The sequence below is a fragment of the Triturus cristatus genome, chromosome 12, assembly GCF_964204655.1.
Source record: "Triturus cristatus chromosome 12, aTriCri1.1, whole genome shotgun sequence".
Taxonomy (NCBI): domain Eukaryota; kingdom Metazoa; phylum Chordata; class Amphibia; order Caudata; family Salamandridae; genus Triturus; species Triturus cristatus.
Window position 1 is genome coordinate 69,308,231 of NC_140595.1, and position 19,969 is coordinate 69,328,199.

Below are 19,969 nucleotides of genomic sequence, written 5' to 3' on the forward strand. Positions count from 1 at the left end.
TGTCTGAGACTCCATGGAAACCAATGCCTTAGGGCAAAGGAGTGTTCCCTAAACCTTTGAGCGTCTTGCTTAATATTCGTATTTTGTGGTGCCCAAGAAGGAGCAGAGGCATCACAAGACGAACTTGAATACACCTAGGTTGCCAAAGAGGGGAAGACACTCCCTCCTCAAGTCTCCAAAAAGGTCCTACCTCACATTCAGCCAAGTGGATACCTGGGTCTCCCAGGTGTCAGAATGCATGATCCAGGGAGACATTTCTGAGTCTATAGGGTGTAGAGACCTTTGATGCTAACTTCTAAGAGATTGCTGGACACAGTATAAACGTTAAAATGAGATTGTTAAACATTTGGTACGCTACTGACATACAAGAATGAAACACTGCATCTGTTTAATGCCAATGAAACAGTGCATATTCTTGTATCATCCAAAATGAACTGGTAAAGTTGAACATTAGGCTAATATGGTGACATTCTAACCAAGCCGTAGGCCTAATATTCTAGAATTGTGCCCCTCATGTTGCGCTTGGCACATATAAGAAAAAATGTAGTTTTGGGGATTAGAGCTTGCTAGTGCGTACACCATAAGCATAGGCCACCCAAAGTATATATAGAGTAATAATTGATTTGTGTAATTCCTTTCCTTGCAGTGCACATTCTGTAGGTTGTGAGGGCCTTTAGAGGTTGTTCATAAAGGCATGTACACCAGCCAGTCTGTATACATTGTTAATTGGCACATAATATTTAGTTTTGCGTGTAATAAACTACTTATCCTTTTCATAAGAAAATCAACCAACTGTACAGAGATTTACTGAGCAGTGATTGTTGCACTACTGCGTAAGGAGTCTCCCGCCCACAGGACCCAGACCTAGCCTGTTCGAACAGCCCTGTTCCTATTGCAATAGGACCATGGGTGAGTTGCATTTGGTTGTTCTCTATCTAGAATGGCACGGTGGTCAACAATGAAGATGGTCTAAAATGGGGCCTGAGTAATTGTGATGAGATTGTGCCGATGAAGACGCTGGTCAGAATACAGATGTGGTTATGTGGATTTATTGGGACAAGTAGCGCAGAAAGAGCAACCACCAACCTTACATGCTGGCAGCTAAGTTGCACCTGTTAACCCTGGAACCGAGGTAAGCTTACGTGTAGTTTGACGCCCCTAATGTTACACAGTATTGTGATGACTGTACCCAGGCACAGCATAGCAACAACGAATTACCATTGGTGTCAGTACTTCTTGATCTATAGGGGCGTGGAAAGTCATGATGCTGTCACCTAGACGTCCTACTAGGTATTTTCTGTGGTTTAGGGTTTCCTTTGATAGAGGGACCAACACTGGCCTGGCTGGGAAAGGCAATGGTAATGCAATTGGCGGTGGCACCGCTACTGAGGTTAAAGCCACAATGGTCGCTGTTCTGTCTCTTCTCCAGGGATATTGTTTTTTGAGGTTCATCAGAAGGGTTTTCACATACTGGTATTGAGTTAAGTTTCAATACTTGCTGGTGTATAGTGCATAGATTATACCATACAGCAATTACTCAATGTAAGGGAATTGATTCCTCAATATTAGGTCACTTGATGTTGGAGCCTTGGCCGCTGGCAAGATACTCAGTGTTGAAAATGTTACACTAGCCAGTGTCACCATGTCAATCAGGAAACAGATCAAGCTCTCATCTTTTTACGCCTTAACACCATGCCCTTGTGATTCAGTGTATGCAGGAATGGTGGGGATTGTGTGTATCCTTTTAGTAAGGGATCTGGGTGTCAGACTGGGTCCTACATGGGCCTAGGCAGAATAGTTGCCTGCTTACTTACTTGTGCTAAGTGGAGGCTCCGTGGTAGAAGGCTCACAGAGTTTGTCAATGAGGCATAGCTTGGCTGTAGGGCACCCTCGACCCATGTCAACTCGCCAGCAGTCTACCACAAAATCATTTGAATGTCAATCCGGATGGCAAACTATGAAAAATGTGTTTTGGTTTCACCAGTCGTTTTCAATTATAGGTAGAGGGTTCATCAAAGCCACTCATCCTCTTAATTGGGAAGGAATGCGAGAAGAGGTTCGCCTTGATTGAAAAAAATGGTTACAAATCCTACCTTTTCAAAAATAAACAATGGTTGATAGTCAAAGAGGTTGAGCAAACTGGAAAAGGTACTTTAAAAACATATTTTGAAATATATTTAAAGCCTTGACAGACAGATGTGTGTGTTCTTGCTCTTTGGAGCGGAAAGATTATAAACTGACTAACTGACTGTACAAGGCATTCTGTGGCAAAACAGATTCTTATAGGAGCTGGCTCAACATTTCTTTTTATGGAATATGCAATAACTATGACTCCATTTCCTGTTTTGTTTTTCATTGGCAATATTTGAAAAAGGTGGTTGTTCTCCACCAAACTGAATTTATAGTGTTACATACCAATAACAAATGGGGCTTCTTTTCCATATAAAAAATATTTCCATAAAAGAAATTTGACAATTTAAAATGGCTCCTTGGAATCCAGCACAAATGCTGAGATTTACTACTTTTCATGAGAAAAAAAAATCAATGAACCTGACCTGATGAAGAGCACATTTGGTTTCAGCCCTGATGATCCTCCTTTTGACATATTATATGGAGTTGCGTAATCAGTTAGCATTCTATTTTTACTTATTTATTGCTGCTTTGTTATGCATGAGTTTACTTTAAAAATAGAGCAATGATTTCAGTTTGTGAAATTTGAAGAACGTTTTTAAATTATAACACTAAATTTAATTCACAAAAACAAATTAGCTGGGACTTTGCTTGAGATATAAAAACTACAAACTGCTAGTAACGGGCACCATCACCAACTGAACCAAAACATCCAGTCAATTAACACACAAACAACCAGACATAAGGGATTGATAATAACATCAATGCATTTTAAATGGCTTTTACAGTTTTTATGTATCATTCATAACGTCTACTAGAACTAAGTGGAATTGATATGCGATAAAATTGATCCAATTCTTGGTATGAAAACCAAAATAGAAAGTTTATCAAGGTCTTCTTTATCCTGAACAAATTAAATGTGTGTTAAAGTTCGATGTTGCAACTCTCTGGGGCTAAATCTACAGTTACCATCCGTTCCCAACAGAACAGGAAGGAAAAACGAAGGCAGCCTCTGGGGCTGAGCCAGATCTTATTAAAGCTTCTGGTTTCCATGGCATGGAAAACGTTGCAAAGGAAAACAAAGCGTGTACATCTCTTGTGCTTTCCAAGGCAAAGCATGTTTGTTGTAGGTTTGCATGATCACTACTATCACATGGCAAAAATAGCTCACCACAGCCCTATAGGCTCAATGAACTTGCACATGGCTGGTTTCAATCTTCACCTTCAGTTATTCGACTTGTGTCCTTATTATCATTGGTTTGCCTCCTCAGGCTATGGGTATAGTCAATTCAACTTTACCCCCATTGGCATGTAGAAAAAAGTGCCTAAAGAAGGGCCTGGTTCCTTTAAGCTGTTTTTTTGACTGACCTCTGGACAGTGCCAGTGTACATTAGCCTCCTGATAATTATCTTAGCAATACTGGCTAAAGGAGACAAGAGATTTTACTCTTGTCTCCTGTACGGTAATGTAGAGAAGTACAATTAAAGTTATCTAGGCCTTGCCCCAAGAGGGCCTTCAAATTTCAATCCTGTGCACAGAGATCAGAATCAGATTGAACATGTAGGACAAACCCTAGCAATGTTTCCCAAGCCAAACTGAATTCAGGATGTCGTGCCACATTTCTGAGTATGAAATCGGTTAAGGAGCTATTTACCAAACTCAGAAAATAGCTCATGCCACTGGTCCTTCACCATGGGTATCTTGGAAACCCTACCCCACGTTATATTCTAGCACAATAAAAGACAGTTTCGATCCTCTCTTGAAGTCACAAATAGATACAAGTTTCTCACCTTGTGACATTTTTATTTAAAAAGAAAATACAAATCTGAAAACCACTGATAAGATTTTCGGGGCATTGTAATTGCTGTTTCTTTGGCAGCAGTAATGCATAATTGTGATTTCCTGAATTCAAAAACAAACCAAAATGTATATACAGTAAACTGATAACATGCCTTTAATAAAGTGAAAAAGGCACGGGTGGTCAGGGGCACGGGTGATTACCCTCTTTCAAAAAATACGAATAAAGTTATTGGTGAGGGGGGAATGTCTATATTATCTTCAGAACAACATGGAGGTGCTTTAGGGATTTACCAGTAAGAATTCTCTTTCTGTTGATGGCTCTATCAAAATCACATGGGAAGCGGATTTCCGATTCTTAAGTCCATTTGTCATTTAGCCAGTAGCCAATGTTCTAGATTTGCTAAACCAAAGACACTGAAACTGCTGGAGCAGAAGACCATTGACTTCACAGATCTACCGATGGTGACGGTGCCTGGAATTCACAAGTTAAATATTGCTTAATTTGTTAAAAAATAAACAGAAAGCTTATCAGTGGAATGCTGACTGGCGAGACTTAGAAGGCCGTCACTAACTGGAATAACATTCACCTCCCTTCGTTAATTTTGACAAAGTTACAGAAACATTAGGCCTTTTTAGGGTGCCTTTGCTTGAGAATCAGACAAAACTCATTCTTTACTTCAGACTCCTATCATTTCCGTTGCATATCACAAAAAGTGCGGCATTAACCAAAATGTGTCAGTGTGTAGAAGAAAAATGTAAAAAATTATGTTGGACTAAAAGACAAAGGCTGCGTACGCAAACACCAAATCGGTCACAGTCAAAAATACCTTGTATCTCAAAGAAGCAAAAGAAATAGAGTAAGAATAAAATCTCACAAAAATGTTGAGAGAACAAACTTAACTAAACAAGAATGTAGGTTTCAAGAAGTGGTCTGCATTCAAGAAAGACGCATGAGGAAGCTCATGCTCAAAAGTTGCTACTTGACGGCAATCATCCTAAAACAATGTTTAAACTGAGTTTGATGATCATTCGGTAAATGTATGCTTCTGCAAAGATTCTCATGCTAAAATCGCAACTTAGTGAGTATGCTTGTAATCAAACTTTCAATATTAACTACCTAAGGAAGCAGCTTGTATTCAAAGATGAAAATATGAACATTGTTCCCATATGTTGAATGCTTTCTAAACAGCACTGATGTACAGAATTTGGCCTAAGTGCATTTCTATCTTTTAATTACATATTTCTGAAGAAAGGTTGGGATTTGATACCCTGTTTGTTCCCCATACGTAGAAAGTCCCAATCGTTGCCATCCCTGTTTCGCCCTTTTCCTTGTTTCCCCCCTCCCCCTATTTCCTTGTTTCCGTTCCTCATTTAGTTTTGTTTTGTGTTTCATTTTTAGGTCTCGACCTTGCTATCGCGTAAGCGATCGTAAAGCGAGACTATAGAAAGCGGGTTTGAAAAGTGCTCCCAAAAAGCGGATTGCATGGCTAGCACGCGCACAATCACGCGCATCGTGCCGCCATGCAATCCGCCTTTTGGGAGCACTTCAAAGGGTCCGCTTCCCCGCCTGGAATGCGCTCCCCCGCCCCCAAGCGCGCGCGCGCGCGCCACGCTCCACCGGGCTTGTCTTGTTTACCATCTGGTTGTTGTCGACACAGTGAGCTTCATCTTTTAACATGGCGGGCGCCAATTCTTTTTAATTCACCCCCTCACTTAGCGCTCCGGGACCAAGGACCAGAGAAAGTTCTGTGTGTTACTGCAATCAGTCACACGCCCACAAAAAAGTATTACAGCTAGCACGTGGACTGTTTTAACTTACAGATGTTAGTTTGTTGTGTTTGGCAGTCCGTGGGTTGCACTGGACTGACAAGTGGAGTTGGCGTCCAACCCTCATAATGCGTGCGAGGCACCCTAGATGTACGAGGTGTTTGCGACGATCGAGACTGTGCAGAGAAGTATGGCCTTCTTTAATCCAGTCTTTTAAATGTGTGTGATACTGTTAGGCGCATGCACACATTTGTGCTCTTTGCTTTAAATCCTGTAACCACAAAACAACGCATTGCAAATGCTTGTTATTTAAAAGCATATGCGCACTTGGGGTGAAATCACTTTGCACATTGTGTGTGTCTGCATGCACAGATTTCCTGTATAGGCTGGTTCCGGTTTGGTGAGTGCATATGTAGTTACGCTTGCTACAATTAATGTTGCAATGCCTTTAACTTATATGTTTTGTGTAGCTTCTTATTTTGTTTTGAGACCGTGCATCCTGAGGCACAAATGAATGCTAGAGCCGCGTATAATTCTATTTGAACACTTAAACACTCACCAAAAGTTAGATGGACTATGGAATGGGATTTACCACACGTGGAAAATACCATTATCACATATCTCTTAATTCCAATCCCTTTTTTTGCCCAGGGACAGGAATTTAACTTTACACTTTAAAGGCGGGCGTAAGTGTAAGACTTGATAGCAATCAACTGTATTGGGCGTCTGGAAATGTATCTCTGTTGAGCTTGGCATGGGATGTTATATCACAGTTACCTTAACCGCCATACTGTGTCTTCCATGATTATGAGTATATATCACCGAGCAATATAAATAACGCCCTTGCTGCAAAATAATTTGCTCCGATAAAATTAAGTTAAAAAAACTCTCCATTCTGCCCCTAATATTGGTCTAAATCTTGAGAAAACTGTTTATTTTTGCTGTGTATTGTACACCAGGAGATAACGTTTGAATTGATTTTAAATCCAGTCTATGTTAATGTCTATTTGTCTGGTTTTACCGACCACATCAGAGTTTGTATCTACACTCCCGTTGCTCTGTCACAGCTTGGCGGGTATCAGAAGGCAGAGAACTGTATTGTTTTTAATTGTTTTCTTTTAGGCCTCTCTCAACCACAACTTTATTGTCTTGCAAGCCTCATGTAATATATGTATTAAAAAATACATACTGCTCCTCCATTGCTTCCTTTAGGCTGTTCTCTGGTCTGCAGGATCAGTCCCCAACATCAAGATGTTACTGTGGTTGCTCCCAAGGACCTGGGCGGATGTGGTCATAACTCCCTTGTTGTTTCCATCTAACCTTTTGTAGACTCAGGTTAGCAGGAGTAAGTCCTGGATATAATGCATGCTTCATCAGCAGAAAGATGTAACAGTGTTTGCTCCTAAGGACCTGTGCGAATGTGGTTGTAACTCCTTTGTTGTTTCCAGTTATCCTTTTGTAGACCGAGTTTAGCAGGAGTAAGTCATGGGTATAATGAATGCATCACCAACAGCAAGATGTGATAGTGCTTGCTTCCAAGGAACTGGGCGGATGTGGTCATAACTCTAGTGCGGTTTTCGTTTACCCTTTTCCTTCCAAGAGCTGGAAATATTGACTCACAAGTAGACGGGGGCCTGAGCCGTTCTGCTCTAAAATTTTCCTCACAAACTCACAACCGCCCCCTGATTCCCTTTCCGTCTCATATTCCTTCTCCCCTGCCCCATTCTTCTCTAGCCATTCCTTTCTCCCTGTCACTCATGCACACTTGCTCTAAACCCTCTTTCACTCTCTCTGTCTCTCACACACATATACTGCTCCAATATCACGCTTTCTCCTGTCATTTGTGTTATTTTCCAGCTCCTCTCCCTCGTAACCTATCGCTATTGTCCTGTTTCTACAGCCCCACAAGAGTATACGAATGGCAACAGTGCTATGAAAATGTGATCACTCCACTGCAAACAGAAAAACAAAAGTAAACAAGCATTTGCAATGCAATAGGTCTCGCATTTACGCGAGTTTAAGCTATTGGCATTGTAAATGACGATGCCTTTTATTTATGTTTGAAAAACGAAAACGCAAATAAAAGCTATTGTTATTTGCAATGTGAATAGCTCAAACTCACGTAAATGCGAGACCTATTGCATTGTAAATGCTTGTTAAATTGATGACTCCCATTTGAACGCTGCTTTGAAGTGGCACTGACATACCGTTGTGTGGCTTTTGTTTGGCTTTTTGTTTTGAGATGCTTTGTCTTGCGCTGTTCTCTCCCTGTGTCCTCTTATCTTCCGCACTCTTTTCAACTTGTTACATTTTTCACCTTCTTTACAAGCTAACAGCAACCACCACTTTCCATTTTTGATTTAACATTCATACATTCTATACTTTATGATACTTTTGGCTTCCTCCTTCAGTTGTTGGCATCTTTTGCCCTCACTATGTTTCTACTGGCTTTTGTGGTGTATCCTACCACCTCATTTTGGGAAGCACAATAAACTATTTTACATCTAAAATCAGTCAGCAGGCAGTCCAGTAGCACTGGGAAGCAATCCCTAACAAAAGCATCTGAACATAGAGGATAAAGAAAACAAAGTGGATATATTTTTTTAAAATCCATTTTCCCCTATGCTTTTCTAAAATCGGTTTTATGTTCCTCTGTTGCTCCTGGAGAGTGTATTTGGCATTCAGCCTGACTGCTATGACCAATCCCTGCCATGGGAGACACTTCTGTTACTCTTAGTGGAGAAGTGTGGCTCAATGGTTAGAGCGGCAGACCCTGAAGCAGAGTTCTGGCCTGGGACCAGAGTTCAATCCCCCGCCTCGGCGGGTCTTGGAGTCTTGGATTCAATTTCCTCGGACCTGATAATTCTCGCCTCGGTGCCTATTCTAATCATGAATCCCACGCTGCAACTCTGGGCAATAGCTTACTTAATCTCCACAACGGCCCCAGCAGTGCTGGGATGCCTGGCTTCACCATGGGGGTGCCCAGGAGTGGACATTTCACAGGGAAAGGCCAGGAAGGGTTCCTCAGCGGTATGAGTAAAAGCGCCAGGATACCCCCCGTTGGGGGTGGCAGTGCGCTATACAAGTACATACACATTTACATTTAGTGGACTCAAAAGCATTCATCTGGCTGCCTGTGACCAGGGGACACCGCATGCTGCCTTGGTGCTCCTATGTGACCCCAATGGGCTTTTATCTGGCCAAGTCTAATGACCTCAAGTCAGGTGCCACTCCCTGTTGCTAGATCCAACGGGTATGTATGCGATTACCTGTAAATTGTAAATTGTTCCTGTGTCTCTGCTGGAGAATGTAGTTGAGAGCTATTATGTGTGCCTGTAACCAGAGCTTGCCACAGGTGAAGTCTCTGTCTCGCCTGTGTCTTGATTGGTGGGCATTTATCTGCATGCCTATAACCAGTGTATGCCATGTGTTGCTACTCTGTTGATCCCAGAAACTGTATTCAACACTTATCCTGATTGCCTGTAACCAGTGCATGCTATTCACAATGCCTCGGTCTATCCTCGGTAGCCCTTACCAAGCAAAGTCTGAAATCGGCCTGTCGTTGCTAGCTCTTGATGATAAACGTATGAATATCAGTTACAAGCTGGGACTTCGGCTATAGCCAAAACTGCAATTTTGTCCTGACTTCGGTCTTTTCACTTCACTGTCTCTTCATTTAACCTGACACTCCTTCTACAAACACCACTAGATGTCACTTCAGCTGACTACCACCTATAACTAACCTGACACCCTACTCTTACTGACACAATTACATGCCACCTTAGCCGACTATTGTATATACCTAATAAATCAATACATCTCCAGTTTAATCATAAATCGTCTACCCTGGTGTCCCTGTCTCACTCGACTGGAACCTCATGGTATCTCTTGGTGGTCTAGTTCTACAACAGGGGCTTGCATTCTGTTGTTTTATGTATTTATTTATTTATTTGGGTTTTATATAGCGCTAGCTAGACACGAAGGTAGTAAAGCGCTTTACATGTTATGTAAGTTTGCTTGAAGTACATAGGTATATACAAACATGGAAAAAGTACCGAATAAAGCAGAAATAAGGGAGTCAGAGTAGTTACAATATGTATATAACAATACAGCATGAGGTGATGGAGTTAGAGACAAAGTTGTTCCCGTGTTGATTCCATATTGTACTTCTAAGTGGTTTAGCACAACCACCATGGCTGGGAATCTGTTGCTTCTGGGATGACTGCATCTAGTATTACTTAAGTACCACTATCTGCATAGCTGCATACAGGACTGCTCACATGATCATTGTAGGAATCTGGCTCATTATATAGTATGGAGTAAACAGACCATTTAAAATGGGGTCCAAGGGATATATATTTTAAAGACCCACACCTGATTTTATCCCCAGCACCAACTGAATGTATAACTCCAAAATCTTAAAAAGTGGGAACCGTCCTAGTGGCTGTGCATAGCTATATGTCACCCTCCAGTGTGTATCAGAAAACTCCCATAATCAAACCTATTTATGACATTATGAGAAGAAAGTGAGCAAAGTAATGAGTCAATATGTACAACATGTTTGTGTAGAAACACCCTATTACAGTCAGTATATCCCAGTTATTGCTCACTAGTGCCAAGGCTACAGGGAGGTCCAAGGAATATCATCATTTAATCCTCCTGTATCTGTCCTAAGTTTGTAAATCCATTTTTGCTCTTTTCTGAAAAGGTAACTCGACACATCACTTATGTGACTGGGTATATATGGCTTCTCAAGGACAGTCCATTGAAAGTCCGTTTCTAAATGTGCACACTCCAGGAAATGTCTCCTGAGTTTAGTGTTGTTTTTCTTACAACGAAAAGAACTCTTGTGTTCTAACATCCTGGTGCGGACTTTGCGGGTCGTCATACCCACATATCGTGTGGAACAAGGACATGTCAGCATGTAAATCAGATTGGAGCTGATGCAATTACTGTAGTTACTCTGCAACCAAGGTCTCGTGGTGCCTATATCTATCTCCTTCGTGTGTTTTGTCTGAGAGCAGACTGAACAGATGCCGCAAGGATGATGCCCAACAGCTGGTGGAAGGTTCCACAATGTTCCACCAAGTTTCCTAGGGAGCTCTTTTGGGCGTGTGTGAACAAGTCGATCCCGAATGCTGCTTGACCTTTTAAACGCAAACAAGGGTTGCGCGATTTTCTCTCTCCCATGGTTCAGAAGGCGCCAGTGTCTTTTGACAATCTTCTGGATGGCATTGCTTCTAGTGTTAAAGGTGCTCACGAAAGTGAGTCTAGTCAGGGGTGGTTTAGGGATTGGAGCTTCCAAGAGAGCCTCCCTATTGTTGTTAACTGCTCTCTTTTTTGATCTTTTTATGAGTGAATTGGGATAGTGTCTGTCCCGTAGTTGTCCACAGAGATTCCTAGCATGCACCTCAAAATCATCTCTATTGGAGCAGTTCCTGCGGACCCGCAGGAACTGGCCATATGGTAGATTCTGGCGCAGGGACTTCGGGTGATCGCTCTCATAAAGGAGAAGTGAATTCCGCGCCATAGGTTTCTTGTACAATTCACTCTGCAATCCTGCAGTAGTGACATAAATCGACAAATCTAGGAATGCAATTCTTTCCTTATTTGTTTCCATGGTGAATTTAAGAAACTGGTTTCTACTGTTTAGCCATTGGTGGAATTCATTGACAGAATCTACCGTGCCTCTCCACACCACCAACACATCGTCAATATAACGCTTCCACCACCTAATAGAGGTGTGGAAGGGGTTGGCGGGTGTCAGTACGTGTTGTTGTTCGAACTGGTGCACATATAAATTCGCCAGGCTCGGCGCGAAAACGCTGCCCATGCTCGTGCCCGAGACCTGGAGAAACAACTTGTCCTCATACTTGAAGAAATTCATTTTCATGGCTATAGTTGCCAAAGCCATTATAAATGGTACAGGGGTGATAGTTTCACATATATTATCCCTCAGGATTGATGTTACGACTTCCAAAGTCTCATCCTGAGGGATAGATGTGTACAATGACTCCACATCGAAAGAGACCAGGAGGTCTCTTCCAATATCATAATCAATTTCTGGAAGGACACGCAAGACATCTTTAGTGTCTTGCACATATGTCGGCATTTTCTGTACAATTGGCCGCAGAAAATAGTCGACAAAAGTTGACAACGGCTCCAGGAGAGACCCTATTCCTGAAATAATAGGCCTACCAGGCGGTGGCCTCTGTGATTTATGTACCTTTGGTAAAAGGTAGAAATAAGGAATAGTTGGGTGTTTAGCAACCAAATAAGTCGCCTCACTTTGAGTGATCCAACCCTCAGATAAAGCTTCTTCAACCATATCCTGTATCTGTTTAGTCACCTCTTCTGTAGGATCTGTAGACAAGGGAGAGTATGCCTGTCTATTGTTTAATTGTCTATAGCACTCAGTCTGGTAATCCGCAGTGTTTAAAATAACTATACAGCCGCCCTTATCTGCAGGCTTTATAGTTATTAAATGATCCTCTGAAAGAGATTTCAGTGTCATTTGTTCTGATTTGGTAAGGTTGTTGAATGGCCTGACTGTTGTGCTCCACAGTGAAGCAATATCACCCACAACAGCTTGCTCAAAAGCTAAGACCTGTGGAGGAACCGTGTGAGTAGGTGGCTGAAATTTAGATTTTGGTCTAAGACCGGTGTTTGTGTCACAATCAGCATTAGTCTGATCTTTGAAGAAATAGTGTAATCTAAGTTTTCTGAAAAACTGACTCAATTCGCATTGGAAAGTGAATGGGTCCCCATGATTCGTCATGATGAAACCCAAGCCTTTATTCAGTACTTGTTCTTCAAGTGGAGTTAGTATTTTGTTAGATAAATTGACTACAAGGGATTGTTCGATGGGCCTGCTTTCTGGTTCTTGGCAGTTTGGCTCAGTGTACCTGCATGTGGACCTGTCTGGTCTTCCCATTGTACACCTGTATTTTGTGCTGCTCGCCTTTTGCCTCTTGGTCGGCGTGGACCAAACCCTAAAAAATGTTGAGAATTATAGGCATTTGGAAACCCTTGGAAATTCGGCGGAGGTGGAGGTGCAGGGTAAGGCTGTTGGTTCGGTGGAAAACCCCAAGGGGTGGGTGGCCACCATTGCTGGTATGGATCAATATGTTGATTGCCATATGATCAAATCCTGATACAACAATAAGGTGCGGAGCTGAGTGTCCCACTGATCAGGAGACCAGCTTCATTTGCACATGGGTGTGGCCAAATGATATGACTGATCATTGAGTCTAATTTGATGGAAACCCTTTACAATCTGTTGTGGATTAATCAGCCATTTTGTGAATAATCAATGATGTACCGGTCTTCTTTATGCATGTAGTGTTAGCCTTTTCTTTCTTCATCTTTATTAATACGTTATGTATGTGCGTTAAAGATATTTTGAGATCTTGTTGACTCAGTATCGATAGTGTAGCCTCTCTAATCTGGCTGTTAGACCCCCTGTATTTCGTGTGTTATACATTCATTATATAGTATGCCAAAAACTGATATATTGTGCAAAGAGTTCAGGTATCTCTTATAAATGGACAGGGGCTCGCTCTAGCAATCCCAATGTGCTTTTAAAGGGGGAAGAGTGGTCGAGCAGCCTTAGACTTATCAGAGAGCAGTGTTAGACCTCTGCAATACACACACAGTCAATAATCGATGCACATGACTCAATAAGGAGATCTACACCAATTTATAAAAATAACAGGCAAGCCAGCAGGGTTAGCGCCAAGTCAGCTGCTGGTCTTCTGTTCTTGCTTTTGCAACTCTTCAGCGTCCTTCTTCTTCTTTCAGGTCAGCAGGATATGATTTCCTGGTGACTGGGGCTCCCTAAATACTAGATTTAGGGATGTTAGGGGAGTGTAGGGTAGTAGCCAATGGCCTACCTACCCTTGGGGTCACTACGTCCCCTACATGGCCACTTTCTGTGGGAAGTGGGCATAACCCTGTCTTAGAGTTCGTAGTTCTAGTTCTGCCATCACACAGATGTCAGAATTTAAAATTTTGCATCCACATCAGATAGTCCACCTTAGGGGTGGAACTAGCATGAGGGTGAACAAGCCTCTACCACCAACTTTTCCCGCCAGTCCAGGTGCCAAATGGGCCCCGGTCTGGGGGTGGCATCCCTAAGGGAAACCAGTCGCATAACAAAGGTGGTGGGCTCTTTGAAGCCCCCTGCCTTGCAGGCTTTGAAAAATCATAAAAATATTACTAGACCTGCAGGTCTAGTGACTTAAATAATCTACTCGATCTAAATGTAATGCTCTTGACTCCTAAACTGGTTTCAAATGATGTGATAGTGGGCAAATATTTTAATTCACTGACCCGCCATTTTCTTCATTATCACATATATGAGCACCTTCAAATATGCGAGTTCAGCATATCTGTTCGATTTAATAGACTAAACTTTATATAATACAAATATAGCTGCATATATGATACACACGACTGCTGACTTGCCTCTTAGTTCATTAACAGCATTTTTATCGAGGTGGGGGTAGGAATGTTTCTCAAATCATGTTTAAAAACTATTGCTTTTAATAAATATATCACTAAAGCATGAAGTGGTAGCACACTATAATTTGTAATCAGTAGATTTTACATTGAAATGGCCACAAAATTTCACACCGACATGCAGTTTTACTGATAAATCTATATAATTTAATAACAATAATGTTTGGAAATAGAGTTTCTGCAAATATGTGTTATTTGCACATCACCAAGTAAAGTTTAAATATTCGCTTGCATCACACTTCGTAATTACAAAACAAAATGTGCTTTTGTAATTCTTGAAATATTTTTAAATGTGTGTATCAGTCATTTACAGGCTACTTAAATGTTATGTGTTAGAAAAAAAAACTGACATCTTCAGACAGCTCACTTGATCATTACCTGTAACTGCAGTAAGAAAAAAAAACTCAATTTTCCAAACAGACAGCAAATGTGTCAAGATAAAAACAAGATTTAATGGCATCTTTATTGCTCATTCACTTTTCTGAATTAACAGAACACCTGTTCCTTTCCAGCTTAAGTTCACTCGCCAGAAGGGAGTAGTAGGTGCTAAAAATAGCGCAACCTGTTAAAATCATTGTGAATGGGCAAGTAGATTTCTCGAGGCCGTCTTGGGATTCAAAGTTAGAGATCATCCTGCAGGATGGGGGTGTTAACACCCTCTGCCGGAGCAGGCTTTGTTCATGACCTTCTGAGAGCGTTGGACCTCATCCCTGGGGATCAGAAACTCATCTGTGGTGGCAGGCTGATAAGGGCCAGTCAGTCAGTACACTAATAGTTGGTAGGATTTCAGGGGGCACCTCTAAGGTGCCCTCTGGGTGCATGAATTAATAAATCCATAACGGAAATCAGTGTGGGTTCATTAATACAAGATGTTTGATATCAAATATCTTTGGTTTCAGTGAAGCCATCATGTAGCTGGGGAACTCCCTTTCACCATTGTCCAGCACATCTACTTAAAATGGCTTCCCTGGTCACTTGTACTGGCAGTAATTGAGCTGCATGCAGTGTCTTCAGGCATGGCACATAGTGCTGAGTGCCATGTTGTGTTTTCACTTTTGTCTGCACCAAGACATGCAGCCTGCAATGACAGTCTGAATGAGTTAGGTGAGGGGTCCCTTGGGCTGCAGCCCTTAGTGACCCTCGTTGGTACTATTAGGGACTACAGGGGTGCCAAAGGAATTGCCAATTGAGGGAACAATTGTACAGTTTTGGGGAAAAGAGCTGGCACAAGGGACCTGGATAGCAGGAACCTAGTGCACTTCCAGTCACAATTGCATCAAATACCTGGTAAAAAGTGGAGAAGGGCATGTAAAAAAGGGGCACCTTCCTACAATTACTACATGAACTAACTGAATGCCTGTATGACAGACTTCATAAAATCCTCTTTAGTACTAACTGCATGACTGTTTGTGACGTTTCTATATTAAAGATATCACAAATTTCAAGGCGAACCACATACACACTTAATGATAACTAGTCAAACTGTAACTCAGTTTGCTTGACCAGTATCCCTAATGTTCCAAGTTTTCCACTGAGTGGTATGTTTCTCGGCCACAAAGTGCTTTTGTATCTCAGTACCTCCTGGGCAGTAGAAGTGATATATATAGATGCTAACAGTGTGAACCATCGCATACAACTCTAAACACATGACTTTACCCTACGTAAATAAGGACTTGCACAATACATTTGTATGCAATACATACTGCAACATTAATGACACTGAATGAAAACAGCATGACAAGAGGTAACCCTTATGCATGATTAAATCATTAACATTGGGTTCACAAAGAATAGCTTGTTACCTGACTGCAAAGCGCTTGGCACCAGGTTGGGGGCAGTAAGTGCTTTATAATTACTAATATCATGTTCGTATGGTGTGCATATGCCTCAACCAAATGCCAAAATAGGTTGCACCTATTTGCTTTGCCAATGCATGTTTCTGTTTGCTGTCCAGTGCAAATTGCACTCGCCTATGGCTGCCTCCAGGCTTCTGCCAGTCACCATACCCTCTTTGTGTATGAAACAAATACGCCACAATGGAGCTCCTGGACCTAATGGCCTGCCTGGCTCCCTCTTCAGAGAGGACATCAACTTCTGGGCTGAGAATTTGGGACAGTTGTATGCTGAGTGCAGGTTTTTGGAGGATGTCCCAGACTCCTGGAGGGGATCACTATTACATCCAATTTACAAAAAAGGGCCAAGCACGGACCCTAGGAACTACCACATGATTGCCTTATTGGACATTGAGGGCAAAGCTTATGCAAGCACTCTCCTGACGGAACTAGCAGACAGGGTCAGCAAGGAAGATCTGCTCCCTTTCTATCAGACCGGATTCCGTTCAGGAGGCTCCAACTTAGACAATATCATTACCCTCTCATACTTAGTACATCAAACAATGGCTCGTGGCAATCAGATGCTTTTTTGCTTGTTTTATCGATTATACAGCAGCATTTGATAGGGTAGATCGCAACATCCTATGGATGAAATTGGCCTGCTGGTACATCTGCCCGAAACTGTTACAAGCCATAAGATCGCTGTATACGCAAACTTGGGTGAGAGTTAAACTCTTGTGCGAATCTGCTACAGCAAAAATTATCACAGATCACGGGTTAAAGCAGGGCTGTGTCCTTGCCCCGTTGCTCTTTAATCTATACACAGCAGATTTGGGTAGCGCACTGCACGGAGCAACTTTAGCGTCTCCTAGGATTGGGAGAATTAGGATCCAGCTGATACAATATGCAGACGACCCGGTCCTTTTGGACCATACCAAAGTCGGCCTTCAAAAAGCCTTAACAGCACTCTCAGTGTATAACTCTAAAAATAAGCTGGTTGCAAACCCAACAAAATCGAAGATAGTGATCTTTGGATGCCATCCGAAAAAGAAGCTTATGATATGGAGTTTGGGTCCACTAATATTGAACAGTACACAATTGTACAATTAGCTCGGAGTCTGGTTCAGTGAGACTGGCCGGCCACAGGCCCATCGCCAAAAGCTCCAGCAGAAAGGAAAAATGGTTACCTATGCCATCTGCAAACTTAATGCCACTTTGGAAAGTCCAACAACTACGGCCATCCAACGAGTCCTGAGGGCAAAATTATTACCTTCCCTCAATTATGCGATACAGGCGTTCCCAGGCAAATTTTCGCAAGACCTTGAAAAGATCCACTGTGCAGCTTACAAAAAGTTATTCTGTCTTCCAGCATGCACAAGGAACACTTTAATTCGCCTGGAATTCAACCTTAATCGACAATCTTTGGAAGAACTGGCAAGTCTGGCAAAATACTTTTATTTAACCACTGTGGCTCCAGAGAACTCAATGAAGTCTGTTATAAACAAAATATTCCAAAATCCGGGCAACCCGTGGTCAACTGGTCTTGCCTCAGCCAAAGATATTTTGAATCTAGCTATAGAGAACTGGGATCCTAATATAATTAAGTATACCACTATTAAAACATCAATAAAAAAGCAAGTAAGATCACGCTCTTGTATAATGGACATCGAAGCTCTGACAGCTAGAGGCTTCCATGAGACCCAAAGTTCCCCTCAAACATCGTATGGCCTCAAACCACATCTCACACAGCCGGTGGGGAGGCAACCCCTACAAAGGATTCTTGCAGCCAGACTACACGCGCTCCCTCTAAAATATCTGTATCCTTCAGTGAAAGTAAGACCAGCGATTACGGAGTGTCGTCTCTGCTATACAAGCGTGAATCAGTGGCTCACATCTTACTATGCTGTCCTGCCCTGTTGCCAGTCCGCCGAATCCCCCTAAGGCCCATTCTCCTCCAACTGGGCACGCGGACGGCAAAGGAGACACAGTGAAGCATATGGCCAATTTTGCTAAGTTCATCTATCAGGCCGTCAAGCCCTAATGGACAGGTCAACCTCGGCATTGCATGGAAACCATCCGGATGAAGGTCCTATGCAGTCTGGCTCCCACTGAAAGTTTGCCCGGCGCATCTAAAGGACTAATATTTATTGCATTTTTATAAAACAAAACACCAAATGGTGATTTTAGGAATAAGACGTGTATAAATATCATTATATTATTCAAATTTAACTATCCCTTTTATATTGATCGTTCTTTTGTGGTTTTTATTAATCACACAAATAAAGAATCATTGTACCATACCCTTTTTTTGTCTGATGCAGCCACTTTTTGTTGCACTCTATTCTCTTTCTTCGTCGGTCTCCACCTATGCTCTAGAGTCTTTCCTAAATAATAAGGACACCCTCTCTGTACTTAGATGATCAGCTCAGGCAAGCGATAGATTTTTGGTAATTCTGCAGCGTATGTGCAAAACAGTTTGCCAAACAATTAGGAATTAATATTTTGCAAGACAATTCACATGATGTTACTTTAAAGAAAATGATTTCCAAAATAGCAAAAGGCAATAGAGAAAATCAACTGACTTTTACATGCATTTGAAAAAGATTGAACGTACTCTCAGGGCCTTCAGAAACTCTTCAAAATTAATGTTCCCGTTGCCGTCTTTGTCAAAGAGCTTGAATACGATCTCCACCTCGTCACTGTCCAGAATAACACCATAATCATGTAAGCCCTTAGAGAATTCCTCGATGTCCAAGGACCTACTTCCATTATCATCCATGATTCGAAAAGCCCTGCAATGGACAGAGTTAAGGGAGAAATCAAGTTTTTATTTTAATAAAGTTACCACAGTCCGATGAGTCTTGTCTCCACCACACTGTTGGTCTGCTGTATGTATCAGTTTTAGTGTACTCAGCCCACAGAACAGTAATAAATGTACTGTGCGGCCTCGTCTAGTAGCAAATAATCAGAATTGTGGAGAGTGAACTACAGCACTCTAGAATTATGTCTGTAGTTATTTATTATAAAGTGAACAGTATGGCATCAGTTAGCAGATGCCTATATTTTACCACTGTGTGCAGAGAAAAAAACAACACTTTGAAAGAGTGTCGATGCTATGCTGGGTCGCAGCTTGACCTTTAACATTATTCCACAAATGTATCTGTGCCATGCAGGCTATGTTTTTCACATCAAGGTGAGATTACATAAATACCATGGCGACGAAAGCATAACTAACTTTTGATTTTATGCCATTTATTCAACTCTCAACCAAAGGCTTTACCATCATATAGCCACATTTAAAAATGCAGAGGCAGGAAACAATGATTCTCCTAAAATAATTAGCAAGTTCTCAAAACTATGGGAACCATATTTAATTTTAATTGCAAAATAAAAGTGTGAGAAATTGGGGTTCTAGTTGATGGGGGAGAAACTCTACTCACCTAACAGCCACAATCCTGGTCAGGGGGAACCACAAAAAGTCAAAACATTAACCTGTGTTTAACCCTCGAGTAGGTAGCCACAAAAGCTGTCAGGCTTAACTTAGAGGCAATGTGTAAAGTATTTATGTAGCACACAAACAGTGAAAAACTTAAAACACAACACAGGAAAAATCCCACACCAATTTAGACAAATCAGTGTAAAATGCAATAAATTTGGTTAATTTGACAACAAAACGACAAAAATCCAGCCAGTAGAACCAGAGATATGCAATTTCAAAGATTAAAGTAAGCATAGCGCCTAAAAGCACAAAGGGCCACTCACGACTCTGGTCGCACAAGACTGGGTGAAAGTCACAAGTTCTGGCTGACGGTGATGGAGCCAGGTTAGTCCTGCTGAAAAAGTTAACTCCTAAAGTCCCACAAGCAGAGTATCGTTCGTGGTGGAGAGCGCTGTGTGGAGCAGACAAACCGTTGCAGATG

General features: G+C 41.8%; 1 protein-coding gene across 2 annotated transcripts in view; it reads right to left on the reverse strand.

The window, feature by feature from the left end:
* CAPS (calcyphosine) overlaps window positions 1–19,969 on the reverse strand; it is a 99,188-nt gene that overhangs the window by 62,551 nt on the left and 16,668 nt on the right. For both annotated transcript variants that reach the window (XM_085636809.1, XM_085636810.1), the window contains exon 3: window positions 18,664–18,841. In XM_085636809.1, coding sequence (XP_085492935.1) covers window positions 18,664–18,841 — 178 coding nt within the window. The remainder of the gene's footprint in view (window positions 1–18,663; window positions 18,842–19,969) is intronic.